Below are 20,440 nucleotides of genomic sequence, written 5' to 3' on the forward strand. Positions count from 1 at the left end.
GTGGACAAGCCCTCAAGGAAATCTCTCCCGCCTGCTGATTGTGACAGCTGCCGAAGTGCCCGGAGCAAGCTGCAAATAGAACTAGGCTGCCAGAAACACAGATAATACCTTCTCTCCATGGAAGCCCCTCTTTAAAGATTCTAAGATGCAGCCACTTAGTGAGGAATCAGCTCTTAGAAAATGATCCACAAGAGCCCCTTTTCAATGGCACATAAAGATTCACTACATTAGTGTCTAATGTAGAACCTGACTCTGCCATGGTTATATGCGACAGGCTGGCAGATATCTTATCTGGGGCATAGGTCACAGAAGTAAATAATGGCAATCCCAGGGTCTCTCTCTCTCTCTCTCTCTCTCTCTCTCTCTCTCTCTCTCTTTTTTGCGGAACTGGGGATTGAATTCAGGCCCTTGTGCTTGCCAGGGAAGTGCTTATTCTACTGAGCCATCTCCCCAGGGGTCCCAGGGTCTCTTTTGCCAAGATGCTTCCAAATAAATTTATTTCCAGAAAGCAGAAAGTGTCTATTATTGGTTGGATACCCAGAGCATATATCCAAATTTGGAAGAACAACATTATCTTCCCAGCATGGTTTCTAGCACTGGTGTCATTTTGTCAGTATCTCTGGATTTGCATTTTATAACAAAAATACTTGCTTATTAAAATCAAATCCTGTGTACATGTAAAAACCAAAAATGAGTCCTCACTACCAGCCTACACCCTAGAATAGCTGCTACAGGACCAGTGAGGGTGAACATAGTGTCCAGGCCCTGAGTGGTCTGTGTGTGGTGGTCGAAGCATTTCTCTAAGAGCAGACAGAGCTAGTTCCTAGTCCCAAGCTAGTTAACTGTTTGTTGACAATTTGGCGAAGTTCCTAACCCTTGCAGGCTGTTTCCTTGCTCATAAATGCAAATAACAAGAAAATATCCACCTTCTTTGCGTGAATGTAGGGATGAAAATGATACATCGCTAGCAATCTTTTCCTCTTTTTCATGTATGTATCATTAAAGTATATACATAGATAATTAAGAATTTGAACATTGCTCTTCAATTTGGCATCTTGCCACTTCCTTCACACTTACTTTGATTAGAATGTGCTTAGCTATAATAAAAATTCAGAGCAGTTTACACATGCAGGGATTTATTTTTCTTGTAGACCATGAGTTTGTTGGGCTGTGGCTCCGGCATTCTTTCAGCTTGTCAAAGATCCCATCAAGGATCCCAATCTAGGTTTGCTGGATTTAAAAAAAAAAAATTATTCATTTATTTATTTGGTGCAGGGTCTTGCTATGCAGCTCAGACTCAGTGATCCTCCTGTCTCAGCCACCCCAGCTCTGGGATTACAGGTGTGAGCCACCATGCCTGGTTTCGGTGGCTGGCATGATGTGCCTGGGGTTCTGGGTCCGGCACGGCATGTGGTACCTGGGATCAAACCTGGTCTTTACACTTGCCAGGCAGGTGCTCAGACTGCCAAGCTATCTCCCAGCCCAGTCTGCTGGCCTGTGCTCCCCTTCTTGTCATCCTGTGGGCACACAATGCTCTGAATATGAGTTTTTGAGGCTGGGCCAGGAAATGACTGCAGGACGCGTGGTCTGTTGACTGGTTTGCAGGTTTCCTCTTCCATCTCACACTGCCATCTGAGCAAGAAGGTTTCCCAGCGGACGTGCAAAGCAATGCCCCTCAAAGGGCGCTGTCACATCCATCCTGGAGAAACCACACATTCCCACACAAGTCCACTCGTGGGTATTTATTTGCATTGGCTCTATTTATAGTTGTCAGGACCTGCAAACAACTAAATATTCCTCAGCAGTGAATGGGTAACAAATAGGTAAATCCAAACATGAGATATTTTTCAGCAATGAGAAAAAACAAGCTATTATTACATGAATGTCCTTGAGTGAAAGAAGCTAGTCTCCAAAGATGACCTATTAGAGGATTCCAGGTATAAAATATTCTCAGAAAGATCAACTCATGGTGAGAGAGAACAGCTGCATGGTTGTCAATGGGTAGGGGTGTGGAGAAGGTTAGGATAGAGGAGAGTTCTGCAGAACATGCACTGTTCTCTATTCTGATTGTGGATACAGCTACTTAAATCTATATTACATGTTGAAATTCATAGAACTGTACATTTTTTAGAAGTCATTTTTACTGAAAAACAAAATACAAAGTAGATCATGGACACTCTACATATTGCATCGGCCTACTAGGAGTTAAGTAGAAAAATCAAAATTTCTATGACAATTTTCCTGTTATGTTTGTTCTAACTACATTTATCAAAATATAGACCTAAAATGAAACAATTTATGCTGGATGTGGTGGCCCATGCCTGTAATCCCAGCACTTGAGAGGTTGAGGCAGGAGGTTGAGTTCAAGGCTAGCCTGGACCACACAGCGAGTTCTAAGGCCAGCCTGAATTATAGAAGATGACCCTGTATCAAAAAACAACAACAGAAAGAAAAGAAACAATTTAAATTTAAGTGAAATTACAGTCTATCATTAAACAATTGAGGCTTTTTTTTTTACGTATTTCATGTCATTTTCCAGTAACTTCTTCATCATGCTGGCCATTTTTAAGGATGTGGTTCAGTGGCATTAAGCACATTCACATCATCCAGGCATTGGCATCATCCATCTTTTTTTTTTTTTTTTTTTTTTTTGGTGGAACTGGGGATTGAACTCAGGCCCTTGCATTTGCCAGGCAAGGGCTTATTCTACTGAGCCATCTCCTGGGCCCCAGAATCATCCATCTTTGTGACCTCATCTTCCAAAACAGAAATCTAGCATCCATTTAACACAAACTCCCATTCGCCCTACTTCCCACCCCTGGACCTACTCATCTCACTTCTGTCTGGATGGACTTGCCTACTGGAGCTACCTCATGTGGGTGGGATCATAGAATATTTGTTCTTTTCTGATTTACTTATTTTATTTAACAGAAATGTCTTTAGGGGTCATCACTGATGGAGCCTCTGTCAGGCTGAATGTCTTTAAGGCTGAATGTTATCTGTATCACACTTTGTTTATCCATTCACTCATCTGCCAGTGGACACTTGAGTTGCTTCTCCTGTTAGGCTATTTGGAGTAAATGGTTCTGAACCAGCATCTTCTTGCATCCCTGCTTGCAGTCCCTTGAGGGATACACATCTAGAAGTTGAAATGCTGGTGCCTATGGTGATTCTGTTTGAGTTTTTGAGGAGCTGGCGTGTCATTTTCCCCATCATTTTGTTCCATTTTACATTCCCACCAGCAATGAACAACGATCCCAGTGTTACACATTCTTGCCAGCACTTGTCCTTTTTTTCTTATAGCAGCTGTCCTTCTGGGTGTGAAATGGCATTTCGTGGTGGCTGACAGAGGCATTGCTCTAATTATTCCCAATACAGTACGGAGAGTGTTTTCATGTTTATGGCCATCTCAGTAATTCTTTTTCTTACAGTTTATTGATGTAGCTAGCTATTCCTGACAGATTTGTAATGAGACAGATGAGCAAACCAAAAAGCCAGTTTCAGCACAGATAGCTGGAAGGTCCCTCCCTGGGTGCTGAGTATTCTGTAGGTGTCACAAGTAAGATGCATGGGTCATTTTCAAGTTAGAGAGCTGGCGAGATAGCTCAGCAGACTAAGCGCCTGCTTTGGCAAGCTCAGGGACCAGGGTTCGATTCTTGGTCCCACATGCCACGCTGGCCCCACCCCCGGGACACGCTGAGCCAGTGACCAAGTCTGGGCATGGTGGCATATGCCTATAATCCCAATGCTGGGGACGCTGAAAACAGGATCACTATGAGTCCGAGTTCATAGTGAGACCCTGTACCAGATACATAAATGAAGAAAAATAAGTAAATAAATAAATTCGGGTTAAGAGGAAGAAGTATTGGCTAAGGTCATTGATAAGCAATCAACTACTGCCCCAGAAAGGGGCCTGAGAGACCCACTTCACCTCTGTCCAGCTAAGGCACTATAGCAGTCACAAGCCCTTTGAAGCTACATTTAAATGTTAGAAGTTCAAGTTACTCACATGGCCTGAAATTACAGCTGCTGACCTTTCAGCAAATGCCAAAGTTCTTCCAGGGCCCAAATCAAAGTGGAAACTTATAGAGCAGCCGTGGTGACAGCCTGGACGAAGGCAGAACAGCACTCCCCTCATGGTTATTGCGATGATGTTAACACACTGGTGACCACGAAGCTATTTATGAGCTGGCTGTGCTTGCTGAAAGATGCTTTGAGGTTTGAGTTGCAGTGGATCAGGACAAATGAAACCCTGAATGATTAGGAAAGCCTTGGACTTAGGGCAGGGTGCTCCACCTGCAGACCAAAGCCTAGAAATGGAAATCTAGAATACCACAGGGCCACCATGGGAAAAATTCCACTAATGTGTTTGGCTCGCATCCTCTCCTGACATGCGCTTCTTCATGAAACCTCAGCATCCTACTGACACCCTGGGGTCCCTACTCAGTCTGTGATCCTGATCTTGGAGAAAAAAGACACCTGTTTGTAAGTGGAAAATTCAAGGCCACATTGACCTTCTGTGATTCTGGTCTCTGGCTGTTGGGCCAGAAGAACACACTTGACATGGCTGAACCAGTCAAATTTTTTTCTCTGGGAACTTAGGGGTGAGACGGAGACAGAGACCCTAGTGAACTAGATGGTAGTGCGGGAACTAACAGGGCTGGGTCCTGCAGGACAGGAAGTAAAGAATACTGGGTTTCATGAGATCTCCTGCATTGTTCCAGCAAATTACCTTTCTGACTTAGCCAGAATGAGTGGGTTTTTATATTTAAAGTGAAAATGGCCTTGGCAACAGCAGATAGTTTAATCAACAGCATTATGTTATCATGATTCCAATTTTTCAAAGGAAGAAACTGAGGCTCAGAGAAGTAAAAACAAAACAAAACAAAACAAAACAATACATCACCAAGCTCAAGCTTCATCACTCAGCCTGGGTGTGTTACATTACTACAGTAACACGTCCCATGCCCCAGTAACTTAGTCAAACAAAGACTGATTTCACCTTCACATTGTACTTGGTGGCTCAGGCCTGCAGGCATTAGAATGCACAGCTTCAGAAGCAGCAAGGAATGGGAGAGAGAGAGGAAAACCTGTCGGAGATTGATGGACAAACCAGATGCAGTCAGGTCATTTCTATACCCTGTAAGGTCATTGGCCCTCACCTACATGCAAGGGTAGCCGGGATATGTAGTCTTCATGGAGGCCCAGGAAGCGATGACTTGGTGAGCATGTGACTTCTCCTCACCAGCCTCATACAGCCACCAAAAGGCAGAAATAAAGCCTTGACCTCAGGTTACCCCACCACAGCATAGGTCATCTCAATGAGCTGTTGTGGCCAACTGCTTTCCTTAAGCTTACTGGGACTCTCAGCTGAGTCTCACTTCATCACCATCTCTGCCCTTCTCTCTGCTAGCTTGTGGAGACATTGGGGAGCACAGACAGCCGCATACTTCAGGGAAACCAAAAGCAGCATCTCACTGAAAGAGCAGAGCCTTTGTGAGTTTAAGCCTTCTGATTTCTCTCTTTCTTTTCTTTTTTTTTTTCTTTCTTTCTTTCTTTTTCTTTTTTTTTTTTTTTTGTATTTTAGGGAAGGGTCTACAGGATGTTCAGGATCTCACTACTAGATTGGACTCATAGTGATCTGCCTGTTTACAGCTTCCCAAGAGCTGGGATTACAGGCATGTGCCACCACACCCAGTCCAAGCCTTCTGATTTCTGAAGGGTGCATCAGCTTGTGTGTGAAGCACCTCTTGGATGAGAATGGCTGTGCAAAGAACAGTGTCTGCTGGACTGGTAGCATGGGGCCCCCTGAATTATGCCCCTTGGGTTACATGACTAGATGTTTCCTAGAGCTGCCACCAACTTGGTGGTTTAAACAAACAAACAAAAACCAGAACTATATTCTCTTACCATTCTGGAAACTATTTCAGATCAAGGAGGCAAAAAGCCATGTGGTCTCTGAGGCCCTAGAAGAAGATATTTCTTTGCCTCTTTCATCTTCAGGTGCATCCCTCAGTTGCCTTGGCTAGCAGTCACATCACTCTAATCTTTGCCTTCATCTCTACATTGTCTTCTTTGTGTGTCTTTATTTATGTATGCATATATTTATGCATTTTGTACAGGGTATCACTACACAGCTCAGACTCGTAGTGATCCTCCTGTTTTTAGCCTCTCCAGTGCTGGAATTACAGACATGCTCCACCATGCCCGGATTGGGCTACCGGCTCAGTGTTCTCAGGGGCAGGGCTGGCATGGCATGTGGTGCCAGGGATCGAACCTGTGTATCTCTTTTGAGGCCATTTTAAATTTAAGAGCCACATAGTAATCTAGGATGATCTCATCTCAAAATTCTTAATTTAATTATATCTGCAAAGAATAAGGTCACATTTATAGGTTCCATAAATTGGGTCATGGGCATGTCTTTGGGGGGGGTATCATTTAATGCACCACAAGCATCTTGAAATTATTCCTAATTCTGGGGAATAGGCCACAGTCATGCTGGGGGCTTTGGGAGCCAGTGTTGCTCAAGTTTTCCTATCTATCGTAGTCTGGATGTTGTTCCATCAAATGCCCCGAGGGAGGCATAAGCTGTGTCTAACCTGCCCGTGGTGGCTCCAAGTCATGCTGGAATTATGTTTCTTACCTTTGGTGAAGGACACATGTGCACTACTGTGGAGAAACTCCTCGGCTAACTTTCCTTAACACACTTAAGACTTAAGGTCAAGTATGGCCTTGACTGGGAGGAAGGGGAGGTACAGCCATGAAAGCTCTGTGAGCACAAATCAGACCTGCAGGTGGCAAAGGGAAGAAATGAGCTCCCTACATATTACTGATATTGAGGAATTCAGTAGGAAATTGCTAAGCAGCTAAGTTTGTGTGTGGTCAGGAGGGGAGGTTTTCCTTTGCTAAAAGAATATTATATGTTCGGTTAGGATAGAGAAGGTCTCCAGCATGACAGGGAACCCGAGTTTCTGTGCATCCCTGCCTGATACTCAGCAGATGGGATCCTTACACCCCCATCTGTCCAAGAATCTCCAAGGTCAAATCGCACTCTGAGAGTCTAAGAATCATCAGAGTGCATCAGTGTGTGTTGCCAATTCTGTGGATCTGTGATTATCTTTCTCAGAGCAGGATACATAGAGGCCTTGGATGTTCCCATGGTAGAATAAGCATCGGCTGAGAGCCTTCCATTAAGTGAATAATATTGTAGACCAAAGAGATCATGTAGAACATACAGACAGAAGCAGAAGAAATGGGGCTTCTGTTATTTTGCTTGTCTCATCACGGCCCAAGTTTGGGGGAGTTCTACTCCCGCCCTGTGTTTGTCTCAACCATAGGAAGAGGCTCTCAGATAAGCATCTCCTTTCCTGCTGAGAACCAGAAACCACCTGAGCCACAAGAAGGTTAAAAATCAAGGAGTTTTGTGAGTAGAGACTTTCATGGGGAGATAAGCCACAGTTGAGTGGGGGAAATGCCAGGATCTAGTTCCAGTTGGTACAAAAGCAAACCTAACACTTGCGATCCAGCTAAGTTTCCTGCTGGAGAAACATGGAATTCATGGGGAGTGTTTGCAGAGAAAGGAGCAGACTTTATGCAGACACCTATTTTAAGTTCACAAGTGAAGATATATGTTTGGTTCACACATTTTTAAATCCAGAGCTCAAGAAAGGCCACAGGTGTTACTTAACACCTGATGAAACTTGCTGTAATCTTGAACTTCTGGTCTAGAAAGGGCTAAAATTAGCTAAGGAGTAAAGTGTTTATAGAGGGAACTTAGAAACCTACCTCTTTGCCACATATTGTATCCCATTAAATTGGATTTTTATAATGAATCATTTTCCTTGTGGTAATGACACCTAGGACGTTAGGCTTTATTAGTTCAATAACATTCTGTGCCTTTAGAACAATTACCATCAAATAGCAATGTGAACTTTCAGCTGCGACTCAGATGGCTGTAGCCGTAGTTGGAAGGCCAAGCCATATGCAGCTGTCACTAGCAACTAAGCAATGCTTCCCTCCCTAGAGGGCACAGACAGCCTTATTATCTGGATGAGACAACATGTAGGAAAGGCAATGCAGTGAGTGAGTCGTAGTTTAGTGCCCAGAATGCCTGGGTTCAAATTCTAGCTCTGCCACTCACTGATTGGAGACTTCAGGCAGATTTCTTCAACTCTCAGCTCTTTGTTTCATCACCTTTAAAATAGATTAGATAACACTCAATTCATAAGGTTGTTGTGAAGATAATGATGATTTATCATCATCATTGTATGACACAAAGCAATACTTTTTTTTTTTAAATTCATTCTTCAGTTTTTTTTAAAATTTTATTTGTGTGTGTGTGTGTGTGTGTGTGTGTGTGTGTGTGTGGCCAGCTCAGCCCACCAGGAGGCGGGGCTGGCTGGTATGTGGTGCTGGGGGATTGAACAACAGTCCCTGTGCTTTGCTAAGCTTGTTCTAAGTAGGTGCTTTTAGACCACTGAGCCATCTCACCAGCCCCAAAGCAATACTTTTTAAAAAGGAAGAATATGTTTACTTCTCCTCCCTCTGCTCAGAGTATATCTTTCCCACCAGTGACATGATTGAGATAGCATTTGGGGTAGGCAGCATCGGCATTAGAGAACATTAGATGGTGAAAATATCTATGTATTTTATGTCCACTGATTAGGAATGTAGAATCCACAGCCTGAATGGGTTAGTGCTGTGAGGCAGCTCTTTGCGGTGAGGGCAAGACCAGCTCTTCATTTGGCAGAGTGCTTCTTGTAGATCTCCAGGAACTCCCTCACGTCGTCAGGGGACCCCAGGATGACTGGCGCTCGCTGGTGGATGTCAGTGGGAACAATGTCTAATACAGCTTCCTTGCCTGTGGTGGCCAATCCCCCGGCCTTCTCCATGACAAAGGCCATTGGGTTACATTCATACAGCAGTCTCAGCTGGAAGACAAGACCGGAGACCAGCATCACCAAATGAGAAGGTGACACAGAGAGAGGTTTTGTTCTCTGCCAAACACTGCAGAGATGGTGGGGATTTCCAAGGTAACTGATCTCCTCTTTTTCCTTTAAGGAGGTTGCAGAAGTTCCCTCCCACACCAGGTTATGTCTGAGACAAATGATTAACCATTTGGTTAAATTAAAACCTTTCACCAAGCCAGAGCCAGTGATAGATTACCCGATGTGAATGTGCATCAGACCACCTGGATCCAGGACAGAGTGACATTTTGGCAGTGCTGATGGTTCTCTTCTCTGTCTAGCACAGAACTTGGACCTAATGAGTGATTCTGTATGTGCTTTGGATGGAGCTTTGCCTATTCTAAAAGCATTTAAAAAAAAAAAAAAAACCCACTGTAGTGTCTGGCTGCAGACATCTGGAAAGCAGACCGGCTCCTCCGAACAGAGTAATACTGTGTGCAGCTCTGTATGCATTCCTTTTACAATTCTCCTAAGGCTCTGGGGGTGGGATTTAGTATATTATACACCTTGGCATTTGCTTTCAAATGTTAACTTTTTGTCATAGGCATTTTCACCCAGACTGCCTACTGAGCAGACAGCTCCGTGCAGGTGCTTCCTGACCATTTCCTTATAGGTGTCCGGGCCAGGCTTGAAAAACTGAAAAAAATAGGAGGTACTTCAACACTTGGGTCAAGGTACACTTTTTGGAGGCACTCAAGAAAAGTGCCATAAAGTGAGCTAATCAGATAGGTGGGACACATGTGGCTACTGCAAGGCTGATGCCTTCTGCATAGAAGGATGCCCCCAGTGACCTGAACTCACTATGTTTGAAACACATCAGTTTCTATCTTAAGGGTTTCTTTGTTCTCTTTCCTTCTCTTATTGTTATGGCTTATATCTACACATCCCCCAAAGCCTCGTGGGCTCTTAGGTGGGACTACAGGAGGTGACTGGATCCTGGGTGTGTGACCCCAGATTAGTCCACTGACTGATTTATCACAATTGTAGGTATAAGTGATGGATTTACTGAAGAGGGAAGACCCACTGTTATGCTTATGTCTAGATGTCCTTCTAAAGTCTCATGCAGTCATGGGTGGGCTTCTGGAGGCGATTGATGCATAGTCTGATGCTGGGATTATGGGTTGAGTGTTACACCTGCCCTGGGCCGGGTACTGTGTACACAGCATAAGGGAGAGAAAGAGGCTTGCCGCTCTTCCCCCGTTATGCTCTTGTTGCTTTTGCTATTGTCTGCCACCAGCAATGATGAACTGTTGCCTTCTGTCATGTGTCACTTTGCCTGGGAACCAGTCGAGTATGGACTGAAACTACTACAAATTGTGAGCTAAATAAATCTTTCCTTCCTTAATTTTGGGTGTTGGGTATTTTGTTTCAGCAATGAGAGAAAAGTAACCAAGATACTCACCTGGGCTACATAAGAAGATCCTGTCTCAAAAATAACTAAACAAGCAAACAAAAAGAATATCTGTCCATTGCAATAATAAAGCAGACATAATGCTTGGAAAACAAGTACATTGTCACCTTGCATAGGAGAAGACAGTGTCCCTTAGGCAGCACAAGAAGGTACACTCTACCCTGTGACTTGCTGGGAGCAGCACTGGAACTGGAGCAGCAGTCAATGGGATCAGCTTACCCAGAAACTCCAGGCTTCTCCAGAATTCTTCCCTACCCTAAAAGGTATCATTTTCTAGGTAGCAAATGTCAGGCTCATTTGTTATTTCTATTTTATGCCTTTTGAAAGCAGTCAAAGAAGATCTCTCTTTGCAACATATGTTTGAATTGCTGTCTTGATAATGAGACTAGACCATTTATGAATGGAACTCACTTGGTCCAAGCCAAACCATATACCCAGGGGAAATGCTAAGCACTTTTAGTCTCCTCCTGACCATAACTCCATTAATCCTTTTTTTGCCATAATACTGGACCAGCTCTCAAGAGAACATGTTCATGTTTAGCTATATCGTCTGGCTTTAGACTAAACCTAGAAAAGAATATGCCATACGCATCCCAAGAAACAACTGGAATGCATAACAGCTGTCATAACCTTTTTTCTTCCCAAGGAACCTAAAATTTCCCAGGCTGAAAATGAAATCCACTCCTTCTCAGTCACTTTTAGAGGCCCATGCTTACCTTCCCATTGGGGCTTTTCTTGTTAGCAGGGTATAAAAAGATCCCTCCATAGACCAGAGTACGGTGCACATCAGCCACCATGGAGCCCACATACCGGGCCCCATAGGGAGCTGAATTATCCTACAAGGTCACAAACAACATTGTAAGGGTTGCAGAAAATAAAGAGCATTCTCTTCATGCCCTATGCTTATTTGACCCCACAATCATTTATTGATCACCTATGAGGTGTGTGTTTGGAACTGTAGTAAGAAATATAATGAAAATACCATAAAAAATGGAGAGTGTCTCCTGTGCATCTCCCAGTAGGTCAAATGACTGGTAGAAGCTCCAAAAGGGTGTGGTGATTGTGGGTATAGGGCCAGAACAGGTATCACAAAATTGTAATATTTAGCAGAACCTTGAAGGTGGAAGAAGGATTTTGGCAAACTAAGGAGCTGGGAAGGAATGATGGGGAATCTGTCCAAGTAAAGACTTAGCCACACAGAAAAGCCAATGTTGTTGACATAGGGCCTCCAGGAATGCATGTGTGCAGGGGCTGGAGGTGTACATGTTGGGGATGCTGTGCATTTTGTTGGGGATGTGCAGGTGCTGTGCATGTTGCAAGTAAGGCAAACAGAAAGGAGAAATAGTTCCACTAGAGAAATTCTGGGGCCAGCTCTGAGGGCCCTGGATGCCGTGCTAACATCATCTGGGCTTCATCCTCAGAAAACAGCAGCTATTGATGGCTTTTAAGAAAGGGTGTAACAAAATTATATAGTCCCCCATAAAGCTGGATGTACAATTAGCCACTTTTCTTTGTATTTATGAGCTTATAATCTCTTTAGAGAGAAACAGAGAAGGACACTCTCCACTTTGAGACAACTGATAGGAATTCATCATGGATGTGGGCCCAGAGGGACAGGTACAACACGGCAAGTGGCAGGATGGGAGAACCACATCGCGTACTACCTGGGATCAGGGGCTCCAAAAGTAGAAATGTCCTATTGCCATGAACTCATCTCATTAATTTTGTTATCTTAATTTTCTTTTGCCAAGAGAAAATGGTAAAGAGTGAAAGAGCACTACTGTTTTGACATTATTTTGACACAGGCTCGGGGGAGGTGGACACTCAATTCACCTCCATCCCTGTTTCCCTTCACCTCTAGGATTGATGATGATCAACAGATGCATGACTTAAGTCCTAGATAAAGTCTAGCACTCTTCTCAATCCCAAGGGTCCCCTTTCTTCTATGGGGACACCCATTCCCCAGAACTGCCCCTAGTGCCAAATGCCTGGACACTGACATTGCCCCCGGCCTATCCACTGTCTGCTCACTTACTGAAGGAAACTTCTTCCTCTGGATGTACTCAGTGATGGCAGGGTCAAAGTCCTTGGCATAGCCTTCGTTAAGGCTGTAGATATTACCTTTCTTTTTTATCTTCACATTCTTGTCCACCAAGATGAACTCCCCAATGGCCTTTAAATAAGGAAAGAAAGGGGCTGGTGAGATGACTCAGTGGTCTAACGCACCTACTTAGAACAAGCTTAGCAAAGCACAGGGACCTCGGTTCAATCCCCCAGCCCCACATGCCAGCCAGCCCTGCTCCCTGGTGGGCTGAGCTGGCCACACACACACACACACACACACACACACACGCACACGCACACACACACACACACACAAATAAATAAGATTTTAGGAAAAAAAAAAGAAATAAGGAAAGAAAGACACAGACAATAATGGGTGGGGCTGGCTGGGCTGAACTGGGAGCCATCAGGGCTGTGGTCGCTTCATCCTAAGACCCAGTGGCTCCTGCCAAACACTCCAGGAACTGTGAACAGTGTGTGGAAAGAAAGAGTGATGAGAAAGAGTGAAGGAAATTGAGGAGGATCGAGCAAGTGGATGCTTCTAAAGCCAACGGCCGGGTAAAGGAGATTATTGACTTTGTTGCAAATGACTTCAGCTAACAAGAAAGAAACCATAAGACTGGAAAGGAAAGGTTGGAAGCGCATGAAATAACAGCAAAAATTAAAGCAGAATAATAATTGCATGTCCAAAGCAATAGAACATATGTGTGTGCTTATATATCTACAACTTGGTGCAGTTGGGACGTGGGATGTTGGGAGAGTCAAGTGACTGTAGAATCATAGTCCTGTACTTGATTTTACAGTTATATGTTAGTGAAAACTGTCCCATTTGCATGTTTCATGGGTTCACCATGTGGAACCCTGAGTTCTGGGCCTGTGCTTATAGCACTTCACACTCCTTGCCTCACTGATGTGTACAATTTGTCTCAGAACATTGTCTTCCACTCAGCCCGGCACTGAGCTTACTTATGCCTTTGAGGTTCTCATACTTTAAAGGAGACATACTTGCATGATGGCGGCTCTGTTCCCTTGGCAGAGAGTGCATGACTAGGGTAAGAGCTAAAAAGAGAGGACCAGGCATCTTAGTTTCCATAACAGACACTGGTAATTAAAGATACGGAGTATGTTGGAGAGAGAGAGAGAGAGAGAGAGAGAGAGAGAGAGAGAGAGAGAACTAGAATTAACAGTGGTCACTGAAAAGCATCATTGTGATTCATTTTTACCTTATGCCTTTTTTTTTTTGTATTTCCAAAAATGTTGAAAACAAATATATAGTAATTTTATTTTAGAATCAGCAAAATGAAATAAATGCCTTTACAAGAACACCAGGTACTGTGTGCTGAGCTCAGGAAGTCATGTGTTGCAGATGCCCTGTCCTAGAGCTGGGCTTGGGAGTCAGAGTGTCGGGGAGGGGCGTCCCCTCTGATGATAACGGAGGCACAAAACCACGATGAAAGGAAAGCCTGCGAGAAGCACATGTGTCAGTATCTTGGTGGCTTTAGCAGAAAACATCAGCCTGCCCTTGGAGGAGCCAAAAGGAAGAAGTAGCAGTTAGCACCTCCCGGGTAAGAAGCCTCCTTTCCTCCTAAACAGCAGTGAGCAGAGGAGCTGAAATCAAGAGCTGGGCTCTATTACAACATACTTTATTGTTCTTTTTTTTTCCCCCCCCGGAACTGGGGATTGAACTCAGACCCTTGCGCTTGCCAGGGAAGCGCTTATTCTACTGAGCCATCTTCCTGGTTCCCCTTTATTGTTCTTTGAGACACTTAGATCTGAAGAGGGAAAAATACTGTTAAATACATAGGAACTTGTTCTTGCAGACAGCCAGATGCAACCTGGAAGCAAAAAGCTATTTGATTCTCTTACTATATATCTATCGATTCAGAAGCACCAGAAGATGTTCTAGGAAGCTGCCAATGCCTGGCCAGGAGAGGCGTCAGGAGAGACATAGCCCTGACTTCAGAAGCTGGGGTCTGGGCTCACACTGAGCTTTGCTCTGGTTGTGCTGCTGTTTCCCTCTGAAGTTATCTCCTTCGGAGACTTTAACTGGCACTATTACCCTGCCCTTATTTACCTAAATGCTCATGTTTCCAAGGAGGTGAAAGTCCAGCTCCGTGAGGAGCGCCCTAGTCACAGGTAGACTGTGTTCTCTTATACACCGCCTGCCACGCATGCTGCCCCGTGAGCTCCTTATAACCTGTTCCTCACGGAGGTTTCCAGGTTGCAGTTTGCACCTTGAGTTTACTTAAAAAAAAGTCACTGCGTAAAGCATTCCATTAGCATCATATGGAGTCATTTATACAATTGAAAGTACTTTATACATCCAGTTCTTGTCCCCTTGGTGGTGCGGACTACGTGCATAAAGAATGGACCAGCATGTCAGTGATTATCCCCTTGAGGATGTGTTTCAGTGGTGGGTTTAGCTGCATCAAATATTTTTTTGTTTTGCTTTGTTTTGTCTTTTTTTTTGAGACAGGGTCTCATTGTGAAGTTCAGACTGGCTTGCGCTCAGGCTGTCTTCTGTAGCTCAAGCTGGTCTCCACTTCATGACAATTCTCCTGCCTCAGCTTCCCAAGTGCTGGGATTACAGGCGTGTACCACTATGTCCAGCTTTTTGCACCAAATATTTAAAGAGATTTGTTTCCCTAATTTACTTGCTCTGTTGAAACTTTCATCTAAACTGACTAAATAAATAATGGACAAATTAGTAAACATGTGAAAAAACTGTCACTGAGCATCTTTTAATGGTACCATGGGCTTCTCTTTGTAAGGTCCCTTTTCTATATAAGGTACACTGGAGGATTATCCTCATGTCCTCCTTTATTTTCATTTCCTTTGAGTTTTATCACAAAGGTTAACTGCGGGTTTGCACGCATGGACACAAAGATAAATCCATTTGGGAGCTATTTTTTAAGAAACACTGGCGTTCATTGCTTCAACTGGGAAACCCATTTCACTCAGGAAAAAAAGCTTTTTTGATAAAGCAGAAAGGCTAGGAATGGATCTGGTGGGGTGGGGAACAGACCGACTACGGGGCCCTGCTGGTTCATAAATGTGAGTCATCTAGCTGTGTCTTGCGCATCTAAAAACATTTCTTATTTAGCCTAGTGTCTTTTTAAAATTTTTAAGTATTTATTTACTTGGTATAGGGTCTCACTATGCAGCTTGGACTTGTAGTGATTCTCCTGTCTCAGCCTCCCCAGCGCTGGGATTATAGGCATGTGCCACTTGGTTTCGGGGCTGGAATGGTGTGCCTGGGGTTCTGGGGCAGACACTGCATGTGGTACTGGGGATCGAACCCGGGTCCTTGAGCTTACCAGGCAGGCACTTAGATGCCAAGCTATCTCTCCAGCCCTAGCCTAGTGTATATTCAAGCAGTGGAAGCCCTACAAGATTGAGCCTCTGTTCCCAAGTAGAAAAAGCTGCCAGACCCCTCTGGTTTACCCAGCCTTGCCAGCACACTTCACCTAATGCATACGGGCACTGGAGGCATTTGGAATAATGACTGTTTTAAAGAATTCACCCTGGAACAAGGACTCTTCTTACACTCTGGACAGACATTGTTTCTCAGTTCTGTGGTTTGTTTGTATGTTTCCATCTCCCTCCTTCTCCTACCCCACCTTGGTCTCTCCACACACCTCATTTCCTACCTCAACCTACCTCTGGACACACACACACACACACACACACACACACATACTCAGAGCCGGCCACACACTGGCCTCCTGTAAGGGTGCTCACCGGGTCCAACATGAAGCAGTTGACACCACTCTCTGTGGCCAGGACCAACATTGTGGCACTGCCATAGAGGGCATAGCCAGCTGCCACGAGGTCCCGGCCTGGCTGCAGGGCGTCCTTCTCGGAAGGCTCACCAGTAGATTTCTGGAGCAAGCAAGAGAAAGAGAAAGAGAAAAAAAATGTTTCTGTTTTGCTTTGTGGCCCTTTTCCATTAACCATAAGCAAGATGCGCTGTCAAGGTGTTGTTCTAATGAAATAGGGGCTCTTCCCAGCAGGCCCTCCTCCACACATCAGTAACTTCCTGATTACATTGTCACAGCAGCCTTCCCACCAGACCCTGAATTTCCTGCATCTGGATCCTCCTTTCCAATCAGGGCCCTTCTCCCATTTTTCTAATTTGATATTCGCTCATCTCTCCATTATCACTTCCAAAAAACAGCACGCCTTTTTGCCAGTTCTGACTAATTTAATCTGATTATGGGCATCAATGTCTTTCACCTGCCTACTCCATCTTTATTTAAACAAATTATCACGAGCTGCAGGGCAGTGAGTCTGGTGAGAAAAATCAATTTCTTGAGTTCCTGCCAATCACAGCACGTACCCCGCTGAGCAGCGCGGTCGCATCATTCTCACATTAAAGAAATTCTCAGAAATATGGGTATTTGGCATGTTTCCCAAGGGTCATTACAGGGTATAGCAGATGTTGTCTAATTTTTTTTTCTTTTTACCATGACTCATAGTAAGAAAGACATCTTAAGGTTGATTTCATCGAAGTTGAAAGTAGAATGCTGGTTACGAGAAGACAGGAAGCATGGGGGAGGGAGGGCGGAAGTTTGGGCAACGAGTACTGAGCTACTCCAAGATGAGAACTTCTGGTGTCCTCTTGCACAGTGGGTGAATCACACAGTAATATGCTAGATGAAGGACTTTGAATGTTCTCACCTTGGTGAAACAATAAATCTTTGAGGAGAAAGGGTGCATACCCTGATTTGAGCAGTAAATGTTCCAGACATATATCAAAACAATACAAGTAACTCATAAATTTATGCAATTACTGTGCCATTTAAAAATCAGAAAGATTGGGGGCTGGGGAGATGGCTCAGTAGAATAAGTGCTTCTCTGGCAAGCGCAAGGGCCTGAGTTCAATCCCTGGTTCCACAAAACAACAAAAATCAGAAAGAAAGCATCTACTACCCACAAGCCAGTGGTAATCCATACACATTTGTTTACACATCCCGAAATGCAGCAAAACAGCACCTACTTTTTTTTTTTTTTTCGGAACCAGGGATTGAACTCGGGCCCCTGTGCTTGCCAGGGAAGCACTTCTCCTTCTCCTAATTTAGTGCAGGGTCTACAGAGTCTATAGGGTCTCACTACCCAGATCGGACTCCTAGTGATTCTCCTGTTTTCAGCTTCCCAAGCTCTGGGATTACAGGCGAGCGCCACCACGCCCATTCTCAATTGACATCTATGTGCACCCCAGGGGGCAGGTCTGGCCTGGCACTCCAGGGATCAAACCCTGGCCACTGCACTCCGCCTAAGCAGGAGCTTTAATCCGCTGAGTTATCTGGCCAGCCTAGTGACTTCTTATTGATAATGATTTTCTTTATTAACACACTTCCTCAATCTTTAAAATGACTCTGAGTACATCTTGCAGTTTGGATGCACCCTGCTTGAGGCGGAACCGGGGATTGAACTCAGGCCCTTGCGCTTGCCAGGGAAGCACTTATTCCACTGAGCCATCTCCCTGGCCCCTACCCTGCTTGATTTTATTTTATTTTTAAAATTTATTTATTTATTTATTTATTTTGTGTGTGGCCACCAGGGGGCGGGGCTGGCGGGCATGTGGTGCTGGGGGATTGAACCGCGGTCCCTGTGCTTTGCTAAACTTGTTCTAAGTAGGTGCTTTAGAACACTGAGCCATCTCACCAGCCCCCCACTGCTTGATTTTAAAGCCTTTTGGATGGAAGGAATTCCATTGGTCCCCCCCCCTCTTTTTTTTTTTTTTTTTTTAGCACCGAGCATCAAAGTCAGAACCTTGTGCTTGCCAGGCAGTTGTTTAAACCACTGAGCTATATCCCTGGACCTCTGTACTTAATTTTAAAAAGGAACTAAAATGGCCAAATTTCCCCCAGTTTCCTCTATTCCTTTCACAGTCAGAGATTGCAGAAGACATAAATGTCTATAGCATGGAGTAGGAGAGGGAGATGACCCAACAGAAATATTCCACATCATTTCTTTCTATAACTTTTGAAAATGGGCCTCCCCGAGTATCACCAAAATTGCCAGACATATTATTAACAATGTGGCTGCAGCCTGTACTTCCTAAGTCAGACGTTCCAGGATGACTCCTGGGGATCTGTGTGCCATCCAGCAGCAGAGGTTTGCACTAATGTTTCTTAACTATTCATATATAAGGAAGAATAAACAAATTTTCTCTCTCTATTTTTCCCATCACCCCTCCTCCTCATGGTTTTCATCTGGATGACCGATTGGTTAGTTGGCCAGATGCTATTACTTGATTTAGTTTGGTTGTATATACCAACCACAGACTGAGTACAGGATCCAAAAATTGAGTTGTTTTCCCTAAATTGCAAGTGTTGAAAAAAAAAAAAAACCTAATAGCCTTTGTCAATATGGACCACCTGCCCAAGGGTCACTGAAGCCAGTGACATATTGAGAGGACATGCAATATCCTCTCCTCCCACTCACTGGGGCTTTGAGGAACCAGGTCTCCACCAAGCACAGCCCCCCAGAGATTTGTCTTAACCAGAACCCTCCACATCTGCCTATGGCAAAGGCACAGAATAAACGGAAGGTGGATGTGCCTATAATCCCAATGCTTGGGAGGCTGAAAACAGGAGGATCATTACGAGTCTGATCTGTGTAGGAAGACCCTGTAGACCTTGTACTAAATACATTTAAAAAAAAAAAAAAGAAAGAAAAGAAAAGAAACAGAAATACTGTCACTAAACACTGTTACACTTTCATGTCCTTTCACAGAGTAAGGAATGCTGACACTCATCTATGATACCCACATACTCAAGAAAGAGAAAATAATTCCACTGAATCCCAGATTTGGAGGAAGAATTTTTTTTTTTTTTAGCTCATCTCCCTTCCCAGAGCCTGCTTTTCCTCCTCCAAACCCCCAGCAATGAGTGACTTTCCTGCTAGGGAAGAATCTCTTCTATCCTCTTGCAGATGCCCAGGAATCAGTGAGCATAAATCTTTTGACAAATTAGAAAGATCCTGGATCCTACCTTTATCTAACTAGCTGAGGCCACCAACTGCTGCGGTACTGGGATATGCTTTGTTTTTCATCACCTGATAAGGAGTAGAGGGGAAGACACCACGGATTTTGGAGACTTGAGTTGACAGAAGAAAGTCAGGCAGAACTGGATGGAGAAAGAGAGCTGTCATGTGGCCATGAATTTTGCCTTATCAGGGTAACCAAATCTTCCCAAAGCTGTGGAAGCTGAATATTTTCAAAAGACATGGCCACTTAGGATGTGTCCAGGAATGGGTGACCAGGTTGGTGGGATATTTAAAATCATCCCATTTAAAAACATGAAAAATGAGAGACGTTTAGCTTAAAGAAGGGGGATAGTGAAGTTGTGTCCAAACATGAAAGAGAACACCTGATGCTCTGATATCAGATGGCAAATGAGCAATTGCAAGACCCGTGCTCATTTGATATTTGGACAGATGCGTCAGCCATGGTAGTTGCCCAGGGCCTCAGGAGAACCTGTCCTTTATGCATATTTCCAGTCAGAAGGCAGGTGAAGGCTCAAGTCAGCGACTTCCTCAGATAACCCACTACCATAGTGGACTGCTGGACTGTGTTGGATTGTTTTGCTGAATTTATGTTCCTATAGTATTTAGATGCCAGTGGAATACCCATCTCTGACAGGACTAAACAAAAAAAGGGGATACAAAGGAAGAACCATTTTGTGTCTGTATATACAGAATAGTTAGGATAGATACACAGCTACTTTCGCTTAATTCAATGAGAAGAAAGATTTGTACTAATAGTGTTTGGACAGGATATTGTCTGCATCTTGTACTATGGATAACCACTAAGAAGATAACAATGTACAATGTATTAATCATTGAAACTGTCCTATTAATCAGTTTTGAAATTGTCTCATTGCTATTTGTTTCTCAATAAAAGAAGAAGAAGAAGAAGAAGAAGAAGAAGAAGAAGAAGAAGAAGAAGAAGAAGAAGAAGAAGAAGAAGAAGAAGATGATGATGATGATGATG

The 20,440-nt window shown here is 44.0% G+C and overlaps 1 protein-coding gene and 1 long non-coding RNA gene across 3 annotated transcripts in view; one reads left to right on the plus strand and one right to left on the minus strand.

Annotated features, from left to right (window-relative positions):
* The first annotated feature begins 6,373 nt into the window (after positions 1–6,373).
* LOC111813356 overlaps positions 6,374–20,440 on the plus strand; it is a 17,010-nt gene continuing 2,943 nt past the window's right edge. Inside the window, exons 1-2 of the long non-coding RNA XR_002818640.1 lie at positions 6,374–8,089; positions 11,374–11,376. This is a non-coding gene — a long non-coding RNA (uncharacterized LOC111813356). The remainder of the gene's footprint in view (positions 8,090–11,373; positions 11,377–20,440) is intronic.
* The window catches only part of Fbp1 (fructose-bisphosphatase 1), a 34,438-nt gene continuing 22,625 nt past the window's right edge, over positions 8,628–20,440 (minus strand). For both annotated transcript variants that reach the window (XM_004643794.3, XM_023703977.1), the window contains 4 exons: positions 16,183–16,323; positions 12,413–12,550; positions 11,094–11,213; positions 8,628–8,930 (listed from right to left, as the gene is read on the minus strand). In XM_004643794.3, coding sequence (XP_004643851.1) covers positions 8,739–8,930; positions 11,094–11,213; positions 12,413–12,550; positions 16,183–16,323 — 591 coding nt within the window. In that variant the 3' untranslated portion in view covers positions 8,628–8,738. The remainder of the gene's footprint in view (positions 8,931–11,093; positions 11,214–12,412; positions 12,551–16,182; positions 16,324–20,440) is intronic.

The sequence above is a fragment of the Octodon degus genome, unplaced genomic scaffold (assembly GCF_000260255.1).
Source record: "Octodon degus isolate 3935 unplaced genomic scaffold, OctDeg1.0 scaffold00184, whole genome shotgun sequence".
Classification (NCBI taxonomy): domain Eukaryota; kingdom Metazoa; phylum Chordata; class Mammalia; order Rodentia; family Octodontidae; genus Octodon; species Octodon degus.